The sequence below is a fragment of the Lipophrys pholis genome (genome assembly GCF_963383615.2).
Source record: "Lipophrys pholis genome assembly, chromosome: 13".
Taxonomy (NCBI): domain Eukaryota; kingdom Metazoa; phylum Chordata; class Actinopteri; order Blenniiformes; family Blenniidae; genus Lipophrys; species Lipophrys pholis.
This window is the reverse complement of record NC_137632.1, coordinates 228,617-247,286: the sequence shown is the minus strand read 5'-3', so window position 1 is coordinate 247,286 and position 18,670 is coordinate 228,617. Positions and strand designations below refer to the sequence as shown.

Here is an 18,670-nt window from a genome sequence, read left to right as displayed (position 1 = left end):
ATTAAAGTGCTATGCAAAGAAGTAAAAGATACTGCTAATAAGTCAAATGTGTGCAGCCACGGTGAAAACGACAAGTCTTTCTAGTCGTCCCAGTTCAAACTCAAAATGATCACACACTCAAACAGGTGGATCACTTTCACACAAGCACTGTTGATCATTAACACGCTTTACTCGAGGGGAAGAGAACCCCCTAAAGCGGAGCCGAGCGTTTCCCCAGCTGACGGGTGGAGCGCCGTCACACAGGAAGCTGAAGGGTGTAGTAACCTCTGGAAGCGGCCAGCTTGTAAACAAGGTCACACCTGGGATCGATGCAGCTCGTCACTGATGAATGTGTCGAGTCAGACGAGCAGGATATAAAGTTAGGTATTGACTTTAAAAGATCAGAGGGGGAAGTCAAGTGACGTTAAAGTTAAATTTCTGCCGCCTCGTCAGTAAGAAGCCTCCGCCACACTGACACAGTGGATATATGACGTTGTGACCTATGATTTAATCGTGCAGACGAACCACACAGACCTCCGGATGGCTGCTGAATCAGGATCACGAGGAGAGTTACGCAACGACTCGGCAAGATATAACTTGTGTTTGATTCATCGGGAGCCCGGTCGCCGTTACGATGAAATGGCGTTGTTGTGGTGAGTCATGAGACGGTTTGGCCGGGGCGTCAGTCAGGTGATGGAGAGGAACTGGTGAGGTGAAACGCACACTCTGGAAGGCCACTCAGCAGAACTTCAAACTACAAACTACTCTCTTCACGCTCTACTCTCTTGGAACAGAGAAGTTTAAAAAGCCATTTCAGTCTTGGTGGACCTCGTGTCAGGACTTTACTTTAAACCATCATGGAGGTTCCAGTTACTTGCATGCGACACTGGACACAGACAGACACATGGTCCCCACAAAGGGGGTTCTGTCCTTTATGACCAGACAAAGCAACACTTTGAGAGTTGGCAATTATGATAATCACGTCTTTATTTTGGGTGAATTATCAGAAAAACATGTTGAATAAAATCAGTTCTGAAAAGATGATTATTCATTGCTCCTCTGTATTTCAATCCTTTATGACTTAAAGTCTGGTTCCAATGGTGTAGGAGGATTATGTGAAATTAAAGTATCTTAATGTCGCAAAATGTTGTTAACCGGTTCAAAGATCAGTCGACAGTACGAGTCATACTTCTCCTGCCTTTTCTGGTTTTATTTTTAAAATAGTCAGAAGTCTAGACGCTAAATAAAATGTGCTTCCAATCAATTCTTTTCCATCGTGAAGTCTTCTCAGGAATTAGGCCGACAATATTAACAGTGACAATGCATCTTTTTCTTTTATTTTGGTTTCAAGAAAGTTTCGTTTTTACACAGAAATGGTGGAAAATTTGAAAATGATGCAGGCAGCATGTTAGGCCAAGACACGTTGGTTGTTTTGTAATAAAATCACACAAACTGCACCAGGAACAATTCACTGTAAACATCAACACTGGGAGTACACACACTCTCTACAGGACAGACCAGCAAGTTGGATTGTTATTATGGTGACTGTCAAAATAAAACCTCCAAGTTGGATCGTTATTACGGTGACTGTCAAACAAAGTTGGATTGTTATTACGGTGACTGTCAAAATAAAACTACCAAGTTGGATTGTTATTATGGTGACTGTCAAAATAAAACCTCCAAGTTGGATCGTTATTACGGTGACTGTCAAAATAAAACTACCAAGTTGGATTGTTATTATAGTGACTGTCAAAATAAAACTACCAAGTCCAGGAGAATCTGGGCTGAGAGTCATGACACCGGAGGAAACGTTGTTCTGATTGTCTCTACTGAGCATGTGCAGAAGAACTATTTCCTACTGCTGTGGTGTTCACGCAGTTACATTTTCCCGGTTTTCACAGAGATTCTACGTCAGAGATTTTACGAAAAGTTCAACCTTGGGAGTTGTTTTCCCGTGTCTCTGAGCACTGTTGCTATATAAACGGAACCCCAAACCACCACAAATGTTTTCCATTTTCACTTGAAAACGTTGTGTAAAGGGGGCTTTAAAAGAGAAAATGCCCCTGACCTCCTCCTCCGGCCTCCCTAAAGCTCTCCGTCACCCCCAGGAGAGGCCCACCCAACACTGCTTCAAGTTTTTCATTCAAAGTTTGTACACAATTGGAGCCACACGTCATCACAGACCAATTCAAAGAATGATGCCATCCTATAAATACCATAAAGAAACTTAGAGTGAACATCAGATACACTACTGTGGTGTCATTTCCACCATGTTGATTCATTTTCGTACAGTGTGCGGCCCACTAGTTACCCATATCAGGTGTAGAATGTTTGGTTTGTTGTTGACAACCAAGGAGGTACTAGCATACTTTAAGTTTAATTTAGATCAGGGGTGTCAAACACATTTTAGTTCAGAGACCACATGCAGTCCAATTTCTTCCTCGAGTGGGTCGTTCCGGTAAAATAGTGCCATAATACCCTATAAAGGGTTTATACTTAGAAGTTGTTCTTCATTGTGGTGCAGAATATACATGATGGAAACCTTCTGGTACAAAATACAGTCCCAGAAACTTCTCCTATGGCTGTTACATTAAGGGTTTTTTACAAACTCACCTTAGCAGCATGGCTTTGAGTTGAATGCTGGTTTGTTAGATTTCATGGCAGCATCACTGACATCTCACCATGTTGTGTCCGCGACTATTTAGAAATGTGTTAAAACCAGACTGGAGCCTCGTGTGGGCCAGTTTTGGCCCTCGGGTCTTATGTTTGACACCACTGATTTAGAGGGTGGAGGATTGATGGTGTTACCTCCGATGGATCATGTTAAGAGGTGAGTGTTCCTAATATTCTGCCCATCCCACTGATGTGAATATAGCAAATATCACTTTTTTGAAGTGTTCGACGTCACAGCAGTTTTTCTAAGTCATTAAAATAATACCTATCTGATCATCTCAAAAATAATTGGGAATTGTTTTGTTTGAAAATAAATTTTTGCTAAAACAAGTATTCCAAATGGAGCTGTAACGTGTGACGTGTTCAGGTACCTTCAAATAAAATGGAAAATGTAAAATCCTGTTCAGTTTAATGGTTTCTTTACTGTCAAAAATTACTGATTGACTCTTGAAATACTCTCACGTCCATAGTCTTCAACTTTTAAGGGAATTAAAGAACCAGTGTGAAATATGTTCAAACAATAATGACAAATGTGCGTCAAAACAAAATAGTAAGGCTTCGAAGACTGAACTGTCCAGACAGGAACAAAGAGAATGAAAGTTGTCCACGTCTCAAATATCAGAAGATCAATGTGTAATTTCCATGAGTGAGAAAAGTTGGACAAAAACAAGCGGTCAAAGTCCTGAAGATAGAACCAGGACATATTGTTCTGGGACTCACCCTTCTTATCCATCAGCCACATAAACAAGAACCAGGGCAGGAAGCCCACCGGGCCCCACAGCACCAGAACCGCGATGTCTGACTTGGTGAAGCCGAACGCGTGACCGGCAGAGTTCTGGATGGGACCCCAGAAGTTCCACACCATCCCCTGCATCAAGGCCAGCAGGGAGAACAGGGTCAGAACCAGCCATCTTCTCCCGTACACTCGGCTGTTTACAGGCGGACTGCCCGCTTCCGCGGAGCTCGGGGCGAGGAGCGGTTCTCTCTCGGCCTCGGTGCTCGAACCGGCACCCATAGCAGCTGTCCCGTTTCTCGGTTTCACTTGAAATTATGTTAACGACAGATCCACTCAACCCGCTTCGCTTCTCGACAACAAAAACAAAACCATCGGAGAATGTCTGCTATTCAACTTTACTGCGCACGCGCCACCGGAAGTGGTTGTAGTTGCGGAAACTGTTGTCCTTTGGTGGCCATTTTGGGTCATTAGATGCGTTATGTTCGACTGATTTCCTGCAGGAGGATTTGAGCCAGAATGGAGCAGATACACAGTGAGGCGTTCGAGGCGTCTATTTAGATCATGTGACTTTTGTTTACATCCTGCACAAGCTCGTCGACACGTGTGGCTAAAGGTGAGTTGTTTCTGCCCATCATTTCACCGAATCCTGCTGGTTTTCCTGAGATGTATTGATCACAAAGTGGAACCTACGACAACGGCACACAATGATTTACTGAAACAAAGACAAGTTAGCGTGAATTCTTGTGTCGGTTTTAGGTTTTCAGACTGGAAACACCGAGATAAATCACAAGTTAAGGGAAGTAGCAACATATCACATTATTGAACAACAAGAGATATCCTACTTCCCCTATGGGAAAGTCCTTTTCTGCATTCAACCCAGCCTATTGAGATAATCTAAACCATAGTGGTAGCATGTCAGCAAGGGGGATCGAACCAGTGAACTTCTGATCACAAATCCCGCTGTACTCCCAAATGTGCTGATTTTGTTTCAGTAAAAGTTCTTACATATACTTCTAGGGGCAGTCCACACCAGGAAACCTGTTTTTTGCCTGTCATCCACATGAGGCGATGTTTTAGGAGCCCGAAGACAGTTTTTTTTTAGAACACGGGTCCCAGAGTGGGTGCGTCTCCTGTTTTTCGTTTTAAAATTGAAAATCGAAAAACGGGAATTGGATGGTTTCCGGTTTTCCCGATATGCGTTTCTTAAACAAAAATCGGGAAATAAAATACGACCGTAATTCTTTATTTCAAGTTTGATTTGTCGGAAAACCCGGAAGTCGAGTCTCTTCTTCGCTTGACGGGAGAGTAAACAACGGTGAATCGCGTTGCTGCCCCCTTCAGGCTGCCTGTGAGCTTCGAACTCGCCCAGCAGTTGATTCAGATGTTTATCCGGCTGCTGCAGTTTGAATATGAAAATAAAATAAAAAATACACACGGTGCAAATAGATTAACGGGAGAGGATTTATTCAGCATACCCCCCACTCCTTTTCACACACGTTAACTTTTCTACTGCAATCTATGTTTTTTCCTTTTATTTATATTTGAAATGAAACAAATGACAAAATATCTTATTTTTCGTACGTTATTTGAAATAGCATGGAATAAATTTTGCATTATTTCATATCCCAGGTGTTGGTTAAATGTTTTTTGTTTTTTTAATTCATTTAATTTGTGAACAAACCTTGTCATAATATTGAGCCGCAAAACAGAAAAAAAAGATTTAAATACAAAATAGAAATCGAAACTTTTTTCAACTCACTTCATTGAAAGACCAAATTCTCTCATTGAGAATGAATATTTAGTTAAAATCACATGTTGCACTTTATTGCTTTGCTTTGTGGTTCCCTGCTGGGCCGGATGAGGAGCTGCAGAGCCTCCAGAGAGGACGGAGGGTGGAGCTCGCTGGCAGGAAGGACTCAACCTGGCAACAAGGTCTGAGGCACAGAACCTGGCAACCCCATCCTGCAGACTGAGGAACTCTTCATCCTGCAAATGTGTCAGGCAGCCCTTTATTTTATAGTACAGTTATTTATCTACAAAGTTGTCAGGAGTATTTGCTAGTAAAAACCTCAGGAGACGGAATACACAGGAAGTTTAAGACATTTTATTACATCATTCTTGCAAGAAGAGACAAAGTCAAAGTACAACCTTTCCAATAAACAAAAAAAGTCATGCATACATGAGAATTACATTTTGTTGGAGCCTAATTTAATATAATTCCAATTTTAGTTCAACGAACTTAACGGCTCACAGTAAGAAATACCTACAATCCTCCCCCAAATCCTTCAATGTGACGGTTCTGAAAGTAAAGAAAAAGGATTGGCAGATCACAAATAACCTCTGAGTGCATGTAAACAACAACAAAAGATTTAAATGCATGATAAAGTAAATACCGTTCCTGCAAAGCAACATTGAAATTTAATCTTCAGTATTTTAATTACCAGAGCTCGTCAGTTTCACAAAGAGCCGCTCAGAAAAAGAAGAGCAACGAAGAAAAGCTGCCGATGTTGAGGTCGTCTGTAGAAAATGTGTTTCGTGGTGTTGAATCTCTTGTAAAGCTGCTCCTGTCCTTCACTGGCATGTCCTCCTTTAGAAGACACTCCTGTCCTTCACTGGCATGTCCTCCTTTAGAAGACACTCCTGTCCTTCACTGGCATGTCCTCCTTTAGAAGACACTCCTGTCCTTCACTGGCATGTCCTCCTTTAGAAGACAATCCTGTCCCTTCACTGGCATGTCCTCCGTTAGAAGACAATCCTGTCCCTTCACTGGCATGTCCTCCGTTAGAAGACACAATCCTGTCCTGTCACTGGCATGTCCTCCGTTAGAAGACAATCCTGTCCTTCACTGGCATGTCCTCCGTTAGAAGACACAATCCTGTCCTGTCACTGGCATGTCCTCCTTTAGAAGACACTCCTGTCCTTCACTGGCATGTCCTCCTTTAGAAGACACTCCTGTCCTTCACTGGCATGTCCTCCTTTAGAAGACACTCCTGTCCTTCACTGGCATGTCCTCCTTTAGAAGACACTCCTGTCCTTCACTGGCATGTCCTCCTTTAGAAGACACTCCTGTCCTTCACTGGCATGTCCTCCTTTAGAAGACAATCCTGTCCCTTCACTGGCATGTCCTCCGTTAGAAGACAATCCTGTCCCTTCACTGGCATGTCCTCCGTTAGAAGACACAATCCTGTCCTGTCACTGGCATGTCCTCCGTTAGAAGACAATCCTGTCCTTCACTGGCATGTCCTCCGTTAGAAGACACAATCCTGTCCTGTCACTGGCATGTCCTCCTTTAGAAGACACTCCTGTCCTTCACTGGCATGTCCTCCTTTAGAAGACAATCCTGTCCTTCACTGGCATGTCCTCCTTTAGAAGACAATCCTGTCCCTTCACTGGCATATCCTCCGTTAGAAGACACAATCCTGTCCTGTCACTGGCATGTCCTCCTTTAGAAGACAATCCTGTCCTTTCACTGGCATGTCCTCAGTTAGAAGACACAATCCTGTCCTTCACTGGCATGTCCTCCGTTAGAAGACACAATCCTGTCCTTCACTGGCATGTCCTCCTTTAGAAGACACAATCCTGTCCTTCACTGGCATGTCCTCCTTTAGAAGACACAATCCTGTCCCTTCACTGGCATGTCTTCCTTTAGAAGACACAATCCTGTCCCTTCACTGGCATGTCTTCCTTTAGAAGACACACTCCTATCCTTCACTGGCATGTCCTCCGTTAGAAGACACAATCCTGTCCTTCACTGGCATGTCCTCCTTTAGAAGACACAATCCTGTCCTTTCACTGGCATGTCCTCCTTTAGAAGACACACTCCTGTCCTTTCACTGGCATGTCCTCCTTTAGAAGACAATCCTGTCCTGTCACTGGCACGTCCTCCTTTAGAAGACACACTCCTGTCCTTTCACTGGCATGTCCTCCTTTAGAAAACAATCCTGTCCTGTCACTGGCACGTCCTCCTTTAGAAGACACACTCCTGTCCTGTCACTGGCACGTCCTCCTTTAGAAGACACACTCCTGTCCTTTCACTGGCATGTCCTCCTTTAGAAAACAATCCTGTCCTGTCACTGGCACGTCCTCCTTTAGAAGACACACTCCTGTCCTTTCACTGGCATGTCCTCCTTTAGAAGACACAATCCTGTCCCTTCACTGGCATGTCTTCCTTTAGAAGACACAATCCTGTCCCTTCACTGGCATGTCTTCCTTTAGAAGACACAATCCTGTCCTGTCACTGGCATGTCCTCCGTTAGAAGACAATCCTGTCCTTTCACTGGCATGTCTTGCTTTAGAAGACACAATCCTGTCCTTTCACTGGCATGTCTTGCTTTAGAAGACACACTCCTGTCCTTTCACTGGCATGTCCTCCTTTAGAAGACTATCATGTCCTTTCACAGGCATGTCCTCCTTTAGAAGACACAATCCTGTCCTTTCACTGGCATGTCCTCCGTTAGAAGACACAATCCTGTCCTGTCACTGGCATGTCCTCCTTTAGAAGACACACTCCTGTCCTGTCACTGGCATGTCCTCCTTTAGAAGACACAATCCTGTCCTGTCACTGGCATGTCCTCCTTTAGAAGACACAATCCTGTCCTGTCACTGGCATGTCCTCCTTTAGAAGACACACTCCTGTCCTGTCACTGGCATGTCCTCCTTTAGAAGACACACTCCTGTCCTGTCACTGGCATGTCCTCCTTTAGAAGACACAATCCTGTCCTTTCACTGGCATGTCCTCCTTTAGAAGACACACTCCTGTCCTTTCACAGGCATGTCCTCCTTTAGAAGACACAATCCTGTCCTTTCACTGGCATGTCCTCCGTTAGAAGACACAATCCTGTCCTTTCACTGGCATGTCCTCCTTTAGAAGACACAATCCTGTCCTGTCACTGGCATGTCCTCCTTTAGAAGACACAATCCTGTCCTGTCACTGGCATGTCCTCCTTTAGAAGACACAATCCTGTCCTGTCACTGGCATGTCCTCCTTTAGAAGACACACTCCTGTCCTTTCACTGGCATGTCCTCCTTTAGAAGACACAATCCTGTCCTTTCACTGGCATGTCCTGCTTTAGAAGACACAATCCTGTCCTGTCACTGGCATGTCCTCCTTTAGAAGACACAATCCTGTCCTGTCACTGGCATGTCCTCCTTTAGAAGACACAATCCTGTCCTGTCACTGGCATGTCCTCCTTTAGAAGACACACTCCTGTCCTTTCACTGGCATGTCCTCCTTTAGAAGACACAATCCTGTCCTTTCACTGGCATGTCCTGCTTTAGAAGACACAATCCTGTCCTTTCACTGGCATGTCCTGCTTTAGAAGACACAATCCTGTCCTCATCTCAACCATCAATTAAAGCAACACATAAAGATGATGACAGTGACACACGACTGCATACAGAGCTGCCTCAGGTACTTCATAGTAATACTATCAAGAAGAACAACACTAATAATACCTTTTTATATTTTACTATGAACCATTAACCAAAATACTAAACTGTATCATTGTTTTTTTAGAATGTGTAAATATTATAGTGTAACTACAAATTAACTCTACTGAATCTCACATTTATAATTATTATTTAGTGTTTAATTAGTATTTTTCTCTCCTGAAAAATGTTTCATTGAATGTGACTGAGCTCTGAGGACAATCTGTGCTGCTTCTGACAGTAGGGGGCGCTGTGAGCCTGCAGGCAAATCAATGAAAAGACGATTTTAATCATGTTCTGTATATTATCACTTAATCTGGTACAATGCTGCTCACTTCAGCAGGTGAAGCAGCTTCAGCTTGGAGGTGACGCTCCGTCACGTAGGTGGAGAAGCCTCACTCTGCTGAAGATCCATGTAGGTGGCGCTCCATGTAGGTGGAGAAGCTCTGGTGGAGCTCCATGTAGGTGGAGAAGCCTCGCTATGCTGGAGCCCCATGTAGGTGGAGAAGCTCTGGAGGAGCTCCATGTAGGTGGAGAAGCCTCGCTATGCTGGAGCTCCATGTAGGTGGAGAAGCTCTGGAGGAGCTCCATGTAGGTGGAGAAGCCTCGCTATGCTGGAGCCCCATGTAGGTGGAGAAGCTCTGGAGGAGCTCCATGTAGGTGGAGAAGCCTCGCTATGCTGGAGCCCCATGTAGGTGGAGAAGCTCTGGAGGAGCTCCATGTAGGTGGAGAAGCCTCGCTATGCTGGAGCCCCATGTAGGTGGAGAAGCTCTGGTGGAGCTCCATGTAGGTGGAGAAGCTTCGCTCTGCTGGAGCCCCATGTAGGTGGAGAAGCTTCGCTCTGCTGGAGCTCCATCTTCACACATTTCCCCCTGAAACTCTCATTTCACCCGCAGTCCTGCCGTTGGGTTCATGTCCACTATTACGTTGGCGCAACCGTCCAAAGACATTTTTATAAGTTTTTAATCATTACATTTACACAAGAATGTCCCCGAGGGGACAGTCAGACGAGTCTGGATGGTGAAGCAGCGGCAGCGACAGACGAAGAAGAGGGTCGACTTCCGGGTTTTCCGGCAAATCAAACTTGAAATAAAGAATTACGGTTGTATTTTCGTTTCCCGATATCAAATCGAAAAACGAAAATCGGATGGTTTCCGGTTTTTTGTTCTCGAACATCAAAATGAAAATTGAAAGGCCGGAAGGGACACAGACCGAATTGTCCCTCCTTAAGGCCTCTTCATCCTCCAGAAGGCCTCTTCATCCTCCATAAGAACAAGACGAAAGTTGGGCAGTGCAGGTCCGGCCGAACAAAATGACGTCATTTCCTTCTTCCAGCTCCGTCTGGCTGAAGAAATGAGTTTGGGCTGTACCAACCACCCTGGCTGAACGGTGTAGGAGCTGCTCTGCTGAACCTTCTGCTCTGCCGTGTGCTGCTCATGCGTGTTCCAGTTCGCTCATGACTATCAGTCATATTTTAATCATATTTAGCTCGTAACCTTGCTACTGTACGAGCGCCACAGCTCGTACAGTAGGCTGGCGTGATGCACCTGAACGCATCACGAACAGCTGTCAGCTCCTGGAGTTAGAACCGGACCAACATGGCGCTCTGACAAACTCTTACTACTGAAACAGAAATGTGTTTCTCAAAGCACTGGAGGACAGAAATAAACTGTGCAGTTGAAAAGTTTAAACGCCACATCACAGACGTGTGGCTGCTGGGAGGGGGCGTGGCCTGCTGGGAGGGGGCGTGGCCTGCGAGTTCTGCAGCTTCTTATTGGAGTATGAACTGTCCTGCTGAAAAAGCTTTTTCACTGCAGAACTTTCCTCTTGTTCTTATGGGTTCAAAAAGGGAGGATGCAGGAGCCTTAACTCCTTAACTATCCACTTCTCCTTAACCTCGTGGACAACGTCCCAGGGTTAAGGAAAGGTGTTAGGAGGCTTCCTAAAGGAGTTAGTAAAGGTGTTAGGAGGCTTCCTAAAGGAGTTAGTGAAAGGTGTTAGGAGGCTTCCTAAAGGAGTTAGTGAAAGGTGTTAGGAGGCTTCTTAAAGGAGTTAGTGAAAGGTGTTAGGAGGCTTCCTAAAGGAGTTAGTGAAAGGTGTTAGGAGGCTTCCTAAAGGAGTTAGTGAAAGGTGTTAGGAGGCTTCCTAAAGGAGTTAGTAAAGGTGTTAGGAGGCTTCCTAAAGGAGTTAGTGAAAGGTGTTAGGAAGCTTCCTAAAGGAGTTAGGAAAGGTGTTAGGAGGCTTCCTAAAGGAGTTAGTGAAAGGTGTTAGGAGGCTTCCTAAAGGAGTTAGTAAAGGTGTTAGGAAGCTTCCTAAAGGAGTTAGTGAAAGGTGTTAGGAGGCTTCCTAAAGGAGTTAGTGAAAGGTGTTAGGAGGCTTCCTAAAGGAGTTAGTAAAGGTGTTAGGAAGCTTCCTAAAGGAGTTAGGAAAGGTGTTAGGAGGCTTTCTAAAGGAGTTAGTGAAAGGTGTTAGGAGGCTTCCTAAAGGAGTTAGTAAAGGTGTTAGGAAGCTTCCTAAAGGAGTTAGTGAAAGGTGTTAGGAGGCTTCCTAAAGGAGTTAGTGAAAGGTGTTAGGAGGCTTCCTAAAGGAGTTAGTAAAGGTGTTAGGAGGCTTTCTAAAGGAGTTAGTAAAGGTGTTAGGAGGCTTCCTAAAGGAGTTAGTGAAAGGTGTTAGGAGGCTTCCTAAAGGAGTTAGGAAAGGTGTTAGGAGGCTTCCTAAAGGAGTTAGTAAAGGTGCTAGGAGGCTTCCTAAAGGAGTTAGTGAAAGGTGTTAGGAGGCTTCCTAAAGGAGTTAGTAAAGGTGTTAGGAGGCTTTCTAAAGGAGTTAGTAAAAGTGTTAGGAGGCTTCCTAAAGGAGTTAGGAAAGGTGTTAGGAGGCTTCCTAAAGGAGTTGGTATAGGTGTTAGGAGGCTTCCTAAAGGAGTTAGTGAAATATGTTAGGAGGCTTCCTAAAGGAGTTAGTATAGGTGTTAGGAGGCTTCCTAAAGGAGTTAGTGAAAGATGTTAGGAGGCTTCCTAAAGGAGTTAGTGAAAGGTGTTAGGAGGCTTCCTAAAGGAGTTAGTATAGGTGTTAGGAGGCTTCCTAAAGGAGTTAGTGAAAGATGTTAGGAGGCTTCCTAAAGGAGTTAGTGAAAGGTGTTAGGAGGCTTCCTAAAGGAGTTAGTGAAAGATGTTAGGAGGCTTCCTAAAGGAGTTAGTATAGGTGTTAGGAGGCTTCCTAAAGGAGTTAGTGAAAGGTGTTAGGAGACTTCCTAAAGGAGTTAGTATAGGTGTTAGGAGGCTTCCTAAAGGAGTTAGTATAGGTGTTAGGAGGCTTCCTAAAGGAGTTAGTGAAAGGTGTCTGGAGGCTTCCTAAAGGAGTTAGTATAGGTGTTAGGAGGCTTCCTAAAGGAGTTAGTAAAGGTGTTAGGAGGCTTCCTAAAGGAGTTAGGAAAGGTGTTAGGAGGCTTCCTAAAGGAGTTAGTATAGGTGTTAGGAGGCTTCCTAAAGGAGTTAGTGAAAGGTGTTAGGAGACTTCCTAAAGGAGTTAGTATAGGTGTTAGGAGGCTTCCTAAAGGAGTTAGTATAGGTGTTAGGAGGCTTCCTAAAGGAGTTAGTAAAGGTGTTAGGAGGCTTCCTAAAGGAGTTAGTATATATGTTAGGAGGCTTCCTAAAGGAGTTAGTGAAAGGTGTTAGGAGGCTTCCTAAAGGAGTTAGTATAGGTGTTAGGAGGCTTCCTAAAGGAGTTAGTATAGGTGTTAGGAGGCTTCCTAAAGGAGTTAGGAAAGGTGTTAGGAGGCTTCCTAAAGGAGTTAGTAAAGGTGTTAGGAAGCTTCCTAAAGGAGTTAGGAAAGGTGTTAGGAGGCTTTCTAAAGGAGTTAGTGAAAGGTGTTAGGAGGCTTCCTAAAGGAGTTAGTGAAAGGTGTTAGGAGGCTTCCTAAAGGAGTTAGTAAAGGTGTTAGGAGGCTTCCTAAAGGAGTTAGTGAAAGGTGTTAGGAGGCTTCCTAAAGGAGTTAGTGAAAGGTGTTAGGAGGCTTCCTAAAGGAGTTAGTAAAGGTGTTAGGAGGCTTTCTAAAGGAGTTAGTAAAGGTGTTAGGAGGCTTCCTAAAGGAGTTAGTGAAAGGTGTTAGGAGGCTTCCTAAAGGAGTTAGGAAAGGTGTTAGGAGGCTTCCTAAAGGAGTTAGTAAAGGTGCTAGGAGGCTTCCTAAAGGAGTTAGTGAAAGGTGTTAGGAGGCTTCCTAAAGGAGTTAGTAAAGGTGTTAGGAGGCTTTCTAAAGGAGTTAGTAAAAGTGTTAGGAGGCTTCCTAAAGGAGTTAGGAAAGGTGTTAGGAGGCTTCCTAAAGGAGTTGGTATAGGTGTTAGGAGGCTTCCTAAAGGAGTTAGTGAAATATGTTAGGAGGCTTCCTAAAGGAGTTAGTATAGGTGTTAGGAGGCTTCCTAAAGGAGTTAGTGAAAGATGTTAGGAGGCTTCCTAAAGGAGTTAGTGAAAGGTGTTAGGAGGCTTCCTAAAGGAGTTAGTATAGGTGTTAGGAGGCTTCCTAAAGGAGTTAGTGAAAGATGTTAGGAGGCTTCCTAAAGGAGTTAGTGAAAGGTGTTAGGAGGCTTCCTAAAGGAGTTAGTGAAAGATGTTAGGAGGCTTCCTAAAGGAGTTAGTATAGGTGTTAGGAGGCTTCCTAAAGGAGTTAGTGAAAGGTGTTAGGAGACTTCCTAAAGGAGTTAGTATAGGTGTTAGGAGGCTTCCTAAAGGAGTTAGTATAGGTGTTAGGAGGCTTCCTAAAGGAGTTAGTGAAAGGTGTCTGGAGGCTTCCTAAAGGAGTTAGTATAGGTGTTAGGAGGCTTCCTAAAGGAGTTAGTAAAGGTGTTAGGAGGCTTCCTAAAGGAGTTAGGAAAGGTGTTAGGAGGCTTCCTAAAGGAGTTAGTATAGGTGTTAGGAGGCTTCCTAAAGGAGTTAGTGAAAGGTGTTAGGAGACTTCCTAAAGGAGTTAGTATAGGTGTTAGGAGGCTTCCTAAAGGAGTTAGTATAGGTGTTAGGAGGCTTCCTAAAGGAGTTAGTAAAGGTGTTAGGAGGCTTCCTAAAGGAGTTAGTATATATGTTAGGAGGCTTCCTAAAGGAGTTAGTGAAAGGTGTTAGGAGGCTTCCTAAAGGAGTTAGTATAGGTGTTAGGAGGCTTCCTAAAGGAGTTAGTATAGGTGTTAGGAGGCTTCCTAAAGGAGTTAGGAAAGGTGTTAGGAGGCTTCCTAAAGGAGTTAGTATAGGTGTTAGGAGGCTTCCTAAAGGAGTTAGTATAGATGTTAGGAGGCTTCCTAAAGGAGTTAGTGAAAGGTGTTAGGAGGCTTCCTAAAGGAGTTAGTATAGGTGTTAGGAGGCTTCCTAAAGGAGTTAGTATAGATGTTAGGAGGCTTCCTAAAGGAGTTAGTGAAAGGTGTTAGGAGGCTTCCTAAAGGAGTTAGTATAGGTGTTAGGAGGCTTCCTAAAGGAGTTAGTGAAAGGTGTTAGGAGGCTTCCTAAAGGAGTTAGTATAGGTGTTAGGAGGCTTCCTAAAGGAGTTAGTATAGGTGTTAGGAGGCTTCCTAAAGGAGTTAGTAAAGGTGTTAGGAGGCTTCCTAAAGGAGTTAGTAAAGATGTTAGGAGGCTTCCTGAAGGAGTTAGTATAGGTGTTAGGAGGCTTCCTAAAGGAGTTAGTATAGATGTTAGGAGGCTTCCTAAAGGAGTTAGTGAAAGATGTTAGGAGGCTTCCTAAAGGAGTTAGTATAGGTGTTAGGAGGCTTCCTAAAGGAGTTAGTAGGATTTGCTGGAACCTTTCTCTAGAGAGAAATTCCCCAGATTTGAAACATAATCCATCATCCAGGCATTGTTACTGTTGTTTATGTGGCATTTTGATGTAAAATATGTTCACACATTTTTTCAATGTCTGACTACCGAGGATGCAAAACATTTTCCCGTATGACTGTACAGCAGATGGTGGATAGAAAGTCTCGCCTCATGGCAAGAATATTGAGTACTCAGTCAACTGTGGTTTTTACTATGTGTGTAGTTTGCATGGTCTTCCTGTGTGTGCTTCAGTCTGCTCCACTTTCCTTGGAAAACAAAACCATAGATTTTAAGAAGGTTTAATCCCCGTAAGTTGGCAGTAGTTTAATGTGTGACTGTCTCTGTCTGGCAATGTAAACAACGTGATCGATAGATGAAGTCAAGTGATTGAAGAGGAAACACTCAGGGGAATGTAAAATGGTTCTTTGGCTTAGAAGATCCAATCATTCCTACTGGAAGACATAAAATCTGTAAGGAGGAATCACCTTATCACTTATATATTCTGTCTTCATTCAAGTGTCAAAACCAGCGATCATTGCACCCAAGATGTGGCTGAATTCTAGGTGTGAAGTGATCCACAGATCTGGACCCAGCTGAATCCCCTCGAGACTGAAAACGCTCCATCATCATCAAAAACCTCCAGTTTGTAAAAGTTGATGAATCACTGCGAAGGAAGACGGAGGCTTTAGTGCCGGGACACAATGACTCAGAACATTCCAGACTGTCCTTGATTAAAGGTCTGTTTGTTTTTCTAATGTGGTTCTCGTTGGTATCCCTCACCTGTCAGCTGCACTGTTAAATATGCAGCGCCAGTTCGTTTCAGCTTCAGACATTATTCATTGTTTTCACACCAACTGTTGTTAGATGTCAAATGTTTGTCAAATTAAAAGGGTTCTGACAAAAAAGCCTGCTGTTGTAATAGTGACGCTGTTCCCGAATTAAAAGGATGTCATACAATTTGTTCTGACTCATCGGCTATATTTAGAGTCCTGAGCATTTCTTTAAAAGAGATTGCTGATACAGTATGTCAACATACTCAAAGTTGCTGTTGCATATTGTAATATTTTGGTATCTGTTGTATGAAGAGCTTCCACCTCGATGCTTTCGAAGTCACTCTGAAACCCCACCTTCAGAGAAATGCACCGACTTCGGGAACCTCATACTGTCAAACAGATAAATATTTGCCTTGAGCGGTGATCGAGTGCCTCCCGGACGCCGTGAGGGTTTTTACTGAAGGCCGGTCCAAATGTGCTTGGAAGTAAGGACAGCTGCCCCGGTTTCCCTTTCTCTCCCGATTCTCCTCGGGGTTCTGAGTCGCACCTTAGTTGACGCAGCTCTAACTGTCGCTTTAGTAAATAGAAAAGTCTTGAGTAGAACCTTAACAGTAGAACCTGTTTCAGCCTCCCTAACTGAAACTGGGATCTGGTTCCACATCAGAGGAACCTGAAAGCTGAAAGCTCCGCCTCCATTCTACTTTTAGAAAAGCTAGGAACCTCCAGTAAGCCAGCACTGTGAGAACCAAGAGTTCTTCTGGGGAGATCTGGGACCAGCAGTTCTTTAAGATCTGATGGAACCTGGTTGTTAAGAGCGTTCTAAGTTAGAAGGAGGATTTTAAATTCTCTTCTAGATTGAACAGGGAGCCAATGAAGCGAGGTTAGTATTGGAGGGAGCTGATCTCTGGTGCTGGTTCTGGTCACGACTCTGGCTGCAGCATTTAGAACCAGTTATTGTTTCACCCTGATAATAGGGAGTTACAATAGTTACTCTGGAAGTAACTAATGATGGATTACTTTTTCAGCATCACTCTGAGTCAGCATGTTTCTAATGTTGGAAATATTACGGAGGTGAAAAAAGGCAGATTGTTTAATGTGGAGTTGAAGGATGACCCATGCACAGGACAAAACATAAAAGCTCCACACAAGAAAAGGTCCAACGTTCCCTGAGACCTACAAATGTCCTGCTATGAGGTGAGAGGAGTGACCGCTACGCCTAACCTTCAAAGTAGAGATAGTGGCAGCCTCCCGACTGAAACTGGTTCCACATGGGAGGAGCCTGAGAGCTGAAAGCTCCGCCTCCATTCTACTTCCAGAAATCCTAGAAACCTCCAGGGGTCAGCACTCTGAGAGCCAACTGTTCCTCTGGGGGGATATGGGACTAACAGTTCTTTAAGATATGATGGAGTTGGGTTGTTCTAGAGGGATTTTAGATTCTATTTTAGATTGAACAAGAAGCCAATGAAGAGCAGCAGCTATTGGAGTGATGAAATGTTTTGTGATCAGGGCCTAAGTATTTATTAAGTTGCCTATTTTTGCAAGTTTTCCTACTTAAAGACGGGAGAGGTCTGTAGTTTTTATGTACACACTGTGAGAGACAGAATCTAAAAGAACTTTGGTTTGACTGATTCATCTTATAGAACTGTGTACATTTCAGCCTGCATGTATAATCTCTGTGTAAATGTGTGAAAACGTAACAGCACAGTCTGAATTCCCAATCCAGAACTAAACCATGTGCACCACAGGTCATGGCCGCCTCCACCTCCATGAAACCCTTCGGCCCCGAGGAGGCCCGCAGGATTCTGCACCATCTGCAGCAGCCGGCAATTTTCCTGAACATGAGCGTCGGCTGGCCCGTCCTCCGCTGGAGCGCAGAGCGGCTCTCCGAGTGTCTGCGGGACAAACTCGTCCCGTTCAGGCTCGGAAGCAGGGAAGAGAGAAATGGTGAGGCCCGAGAGGTTGGTTCTGATGGAGCGCAGCAGAAATAATCCCCGTGTAATTAATCACCAGGATTCAATGAGACAAATCGTACGTGACCCAAAAAGATCCAATACAGGCCTCCTGGTGAGGCTGAAGCCCCAGCCTCAAGACGTCTAAATGAATGGAATTAATACAGATTAACCATCATCACAAGAAATAAACAATGTCATTGAGTGTATGATATGAAGATCTAGAAAATAAGGGAATGAGGATGTGAGGAAAATCTTTTCCACTTCCGATCTTGTTGAGTTTAGAAACCTGGTGAACAAAGCAGCAGCAGCTGTGTCATGAATCTATTGTTGGATCAACACGCACAATTTACATTTTGTGAAAAACGGAGTAAATGGCATTAAATTGTCATTTCAAGCGATTGACCGCGCCACTTATTTGGTACTCCATACATACTTCCTAAAACAACAAAGCCAACCTCAGGAAACAGCCGATGCACGTGTGATGGAAAAAAACCAATTCATCACAATCATATTGTTATTTCATGTTTACCTGAAACTATTAAAAACTGCCTCCTATTATTTTCCTTTAATCGACCTGTACGCTCAGCTTCAATACAATCAGCTTCAACCCTTTTTAAAAGCCACAAACTTGATCTTCTTCCTTTTTTTTGTCGTGTGTCAATTGACTTCTGTGAAAAATCGAACTCTAACATAGGAAGTTCTAAGGTGTGGTTCCTGCCGGGTAAACACGTACTCTGGATCTGGATGTGTGAAAGTCCTACAGCCTTTAAAGAACATACTTATTAGGAAGTTTTGTCGGCTTTTATATATAGTCTGCAACGGTTGTTACACGTTTTCTTTAGTACTGAAGCTTTCTTTAGTTTCTTTGTCCTAATTACATTTAAAACGTCATTTAGTTCACCGGGTCGGTCGATAGTGAAGCAGTTCTAGTTTACATTGACTTGCTGGTCCAGAGGCACGGACCTCACAAACCCTTAAAAGAAAGAAAGTCCTATTTGCAGTGAACTATTTTCAGAAAGGAAGTGCAGTGGCCCTTCATTAGTGGCGTCATGGTGTTTGCTGGATGAGTGCAGAACATTTGAAGGTCTGTTGCAGATGATTTTCAGCAGGAAACATAATCAACCACCTCCAAGGTTCAAATCTGACAAGTCTTTGCTTTTGATCCGATTTAAATCAACATTTGAAATGTATCTGGAAGTTTATACTCAACACAAGTATGATCCATAGATTCGTTTAGATTGATAAAAGTTAAATAATTGATTTATTATGTCACATTAAACAGAACCACAGAGGTCTTTTGTCTTTTTAGTCCCTGGATTGTTTGTGGATGATCGTATGAG

The 18,670-nt window shown here is 43.7% G+C and overlaps 2 protein-coding genes across 4 annotated transcripts in view; one reads left to right on the top strand and one right to left on the bottom strand.

Moving 5' to 3' along the window:
* slc49a4 (solute carrier family 49 member 4) overlaps positions 1-4,648 on the bottom strand; it is an 82,102-nt gene extending 77,454 nt beyond the window's left edge. The window contains exons 1-2 of one of the 2 annotated variants that reach the window (XM_080479060.1): positions 4,394-4,648; positions 3,373-3,520 (exon numbers count right to left, since the gene is read on the bottom strand). In XM_080479060.1, coding sequence (XP_080335186.1) covers positions 3,373-3,520; positions 4,394-4,450 — 205 coding nt within the window. In that variant the 5' untranslated portion in view covers positions 4,451-4,648. Of the gene's footprint in view, positions 1-3,372; positions 3,791-4,393 lie in introns of those variants that run through there. The other variant, XM_080479059.1, reaches the window with a different exon arrangement.
* Positions 3,574-18,670, top strand: part of hspbap1 (hspb associated protein 1) — a 40,786-nt gene continuing 25,689 nt past the window's right edge. The window contains exons 1-3 of one of the 2 annotated variants that reach the window (XM_080479062.1): positions 3,961-4,001; positions 15,123-15,342; positions 17,124-17,322. In XM_080479062.1, coding sequence (XP_080335188.1) covers positions 17,127-17,322 — 196 coding nt within the window. In that variant the 5' untranslated portion in view covers positions 3,961-4,001; positions 15,123-15,342; positions 17,124-17,126. Of the gene's footprint in view, positions 4,002-15,122; positions 15,343-17,123; positions 17,323-18,670 lie in introns of both variants that reach the window. The other variant, XM_080479061.1, reaches the window with a different exon arrangement.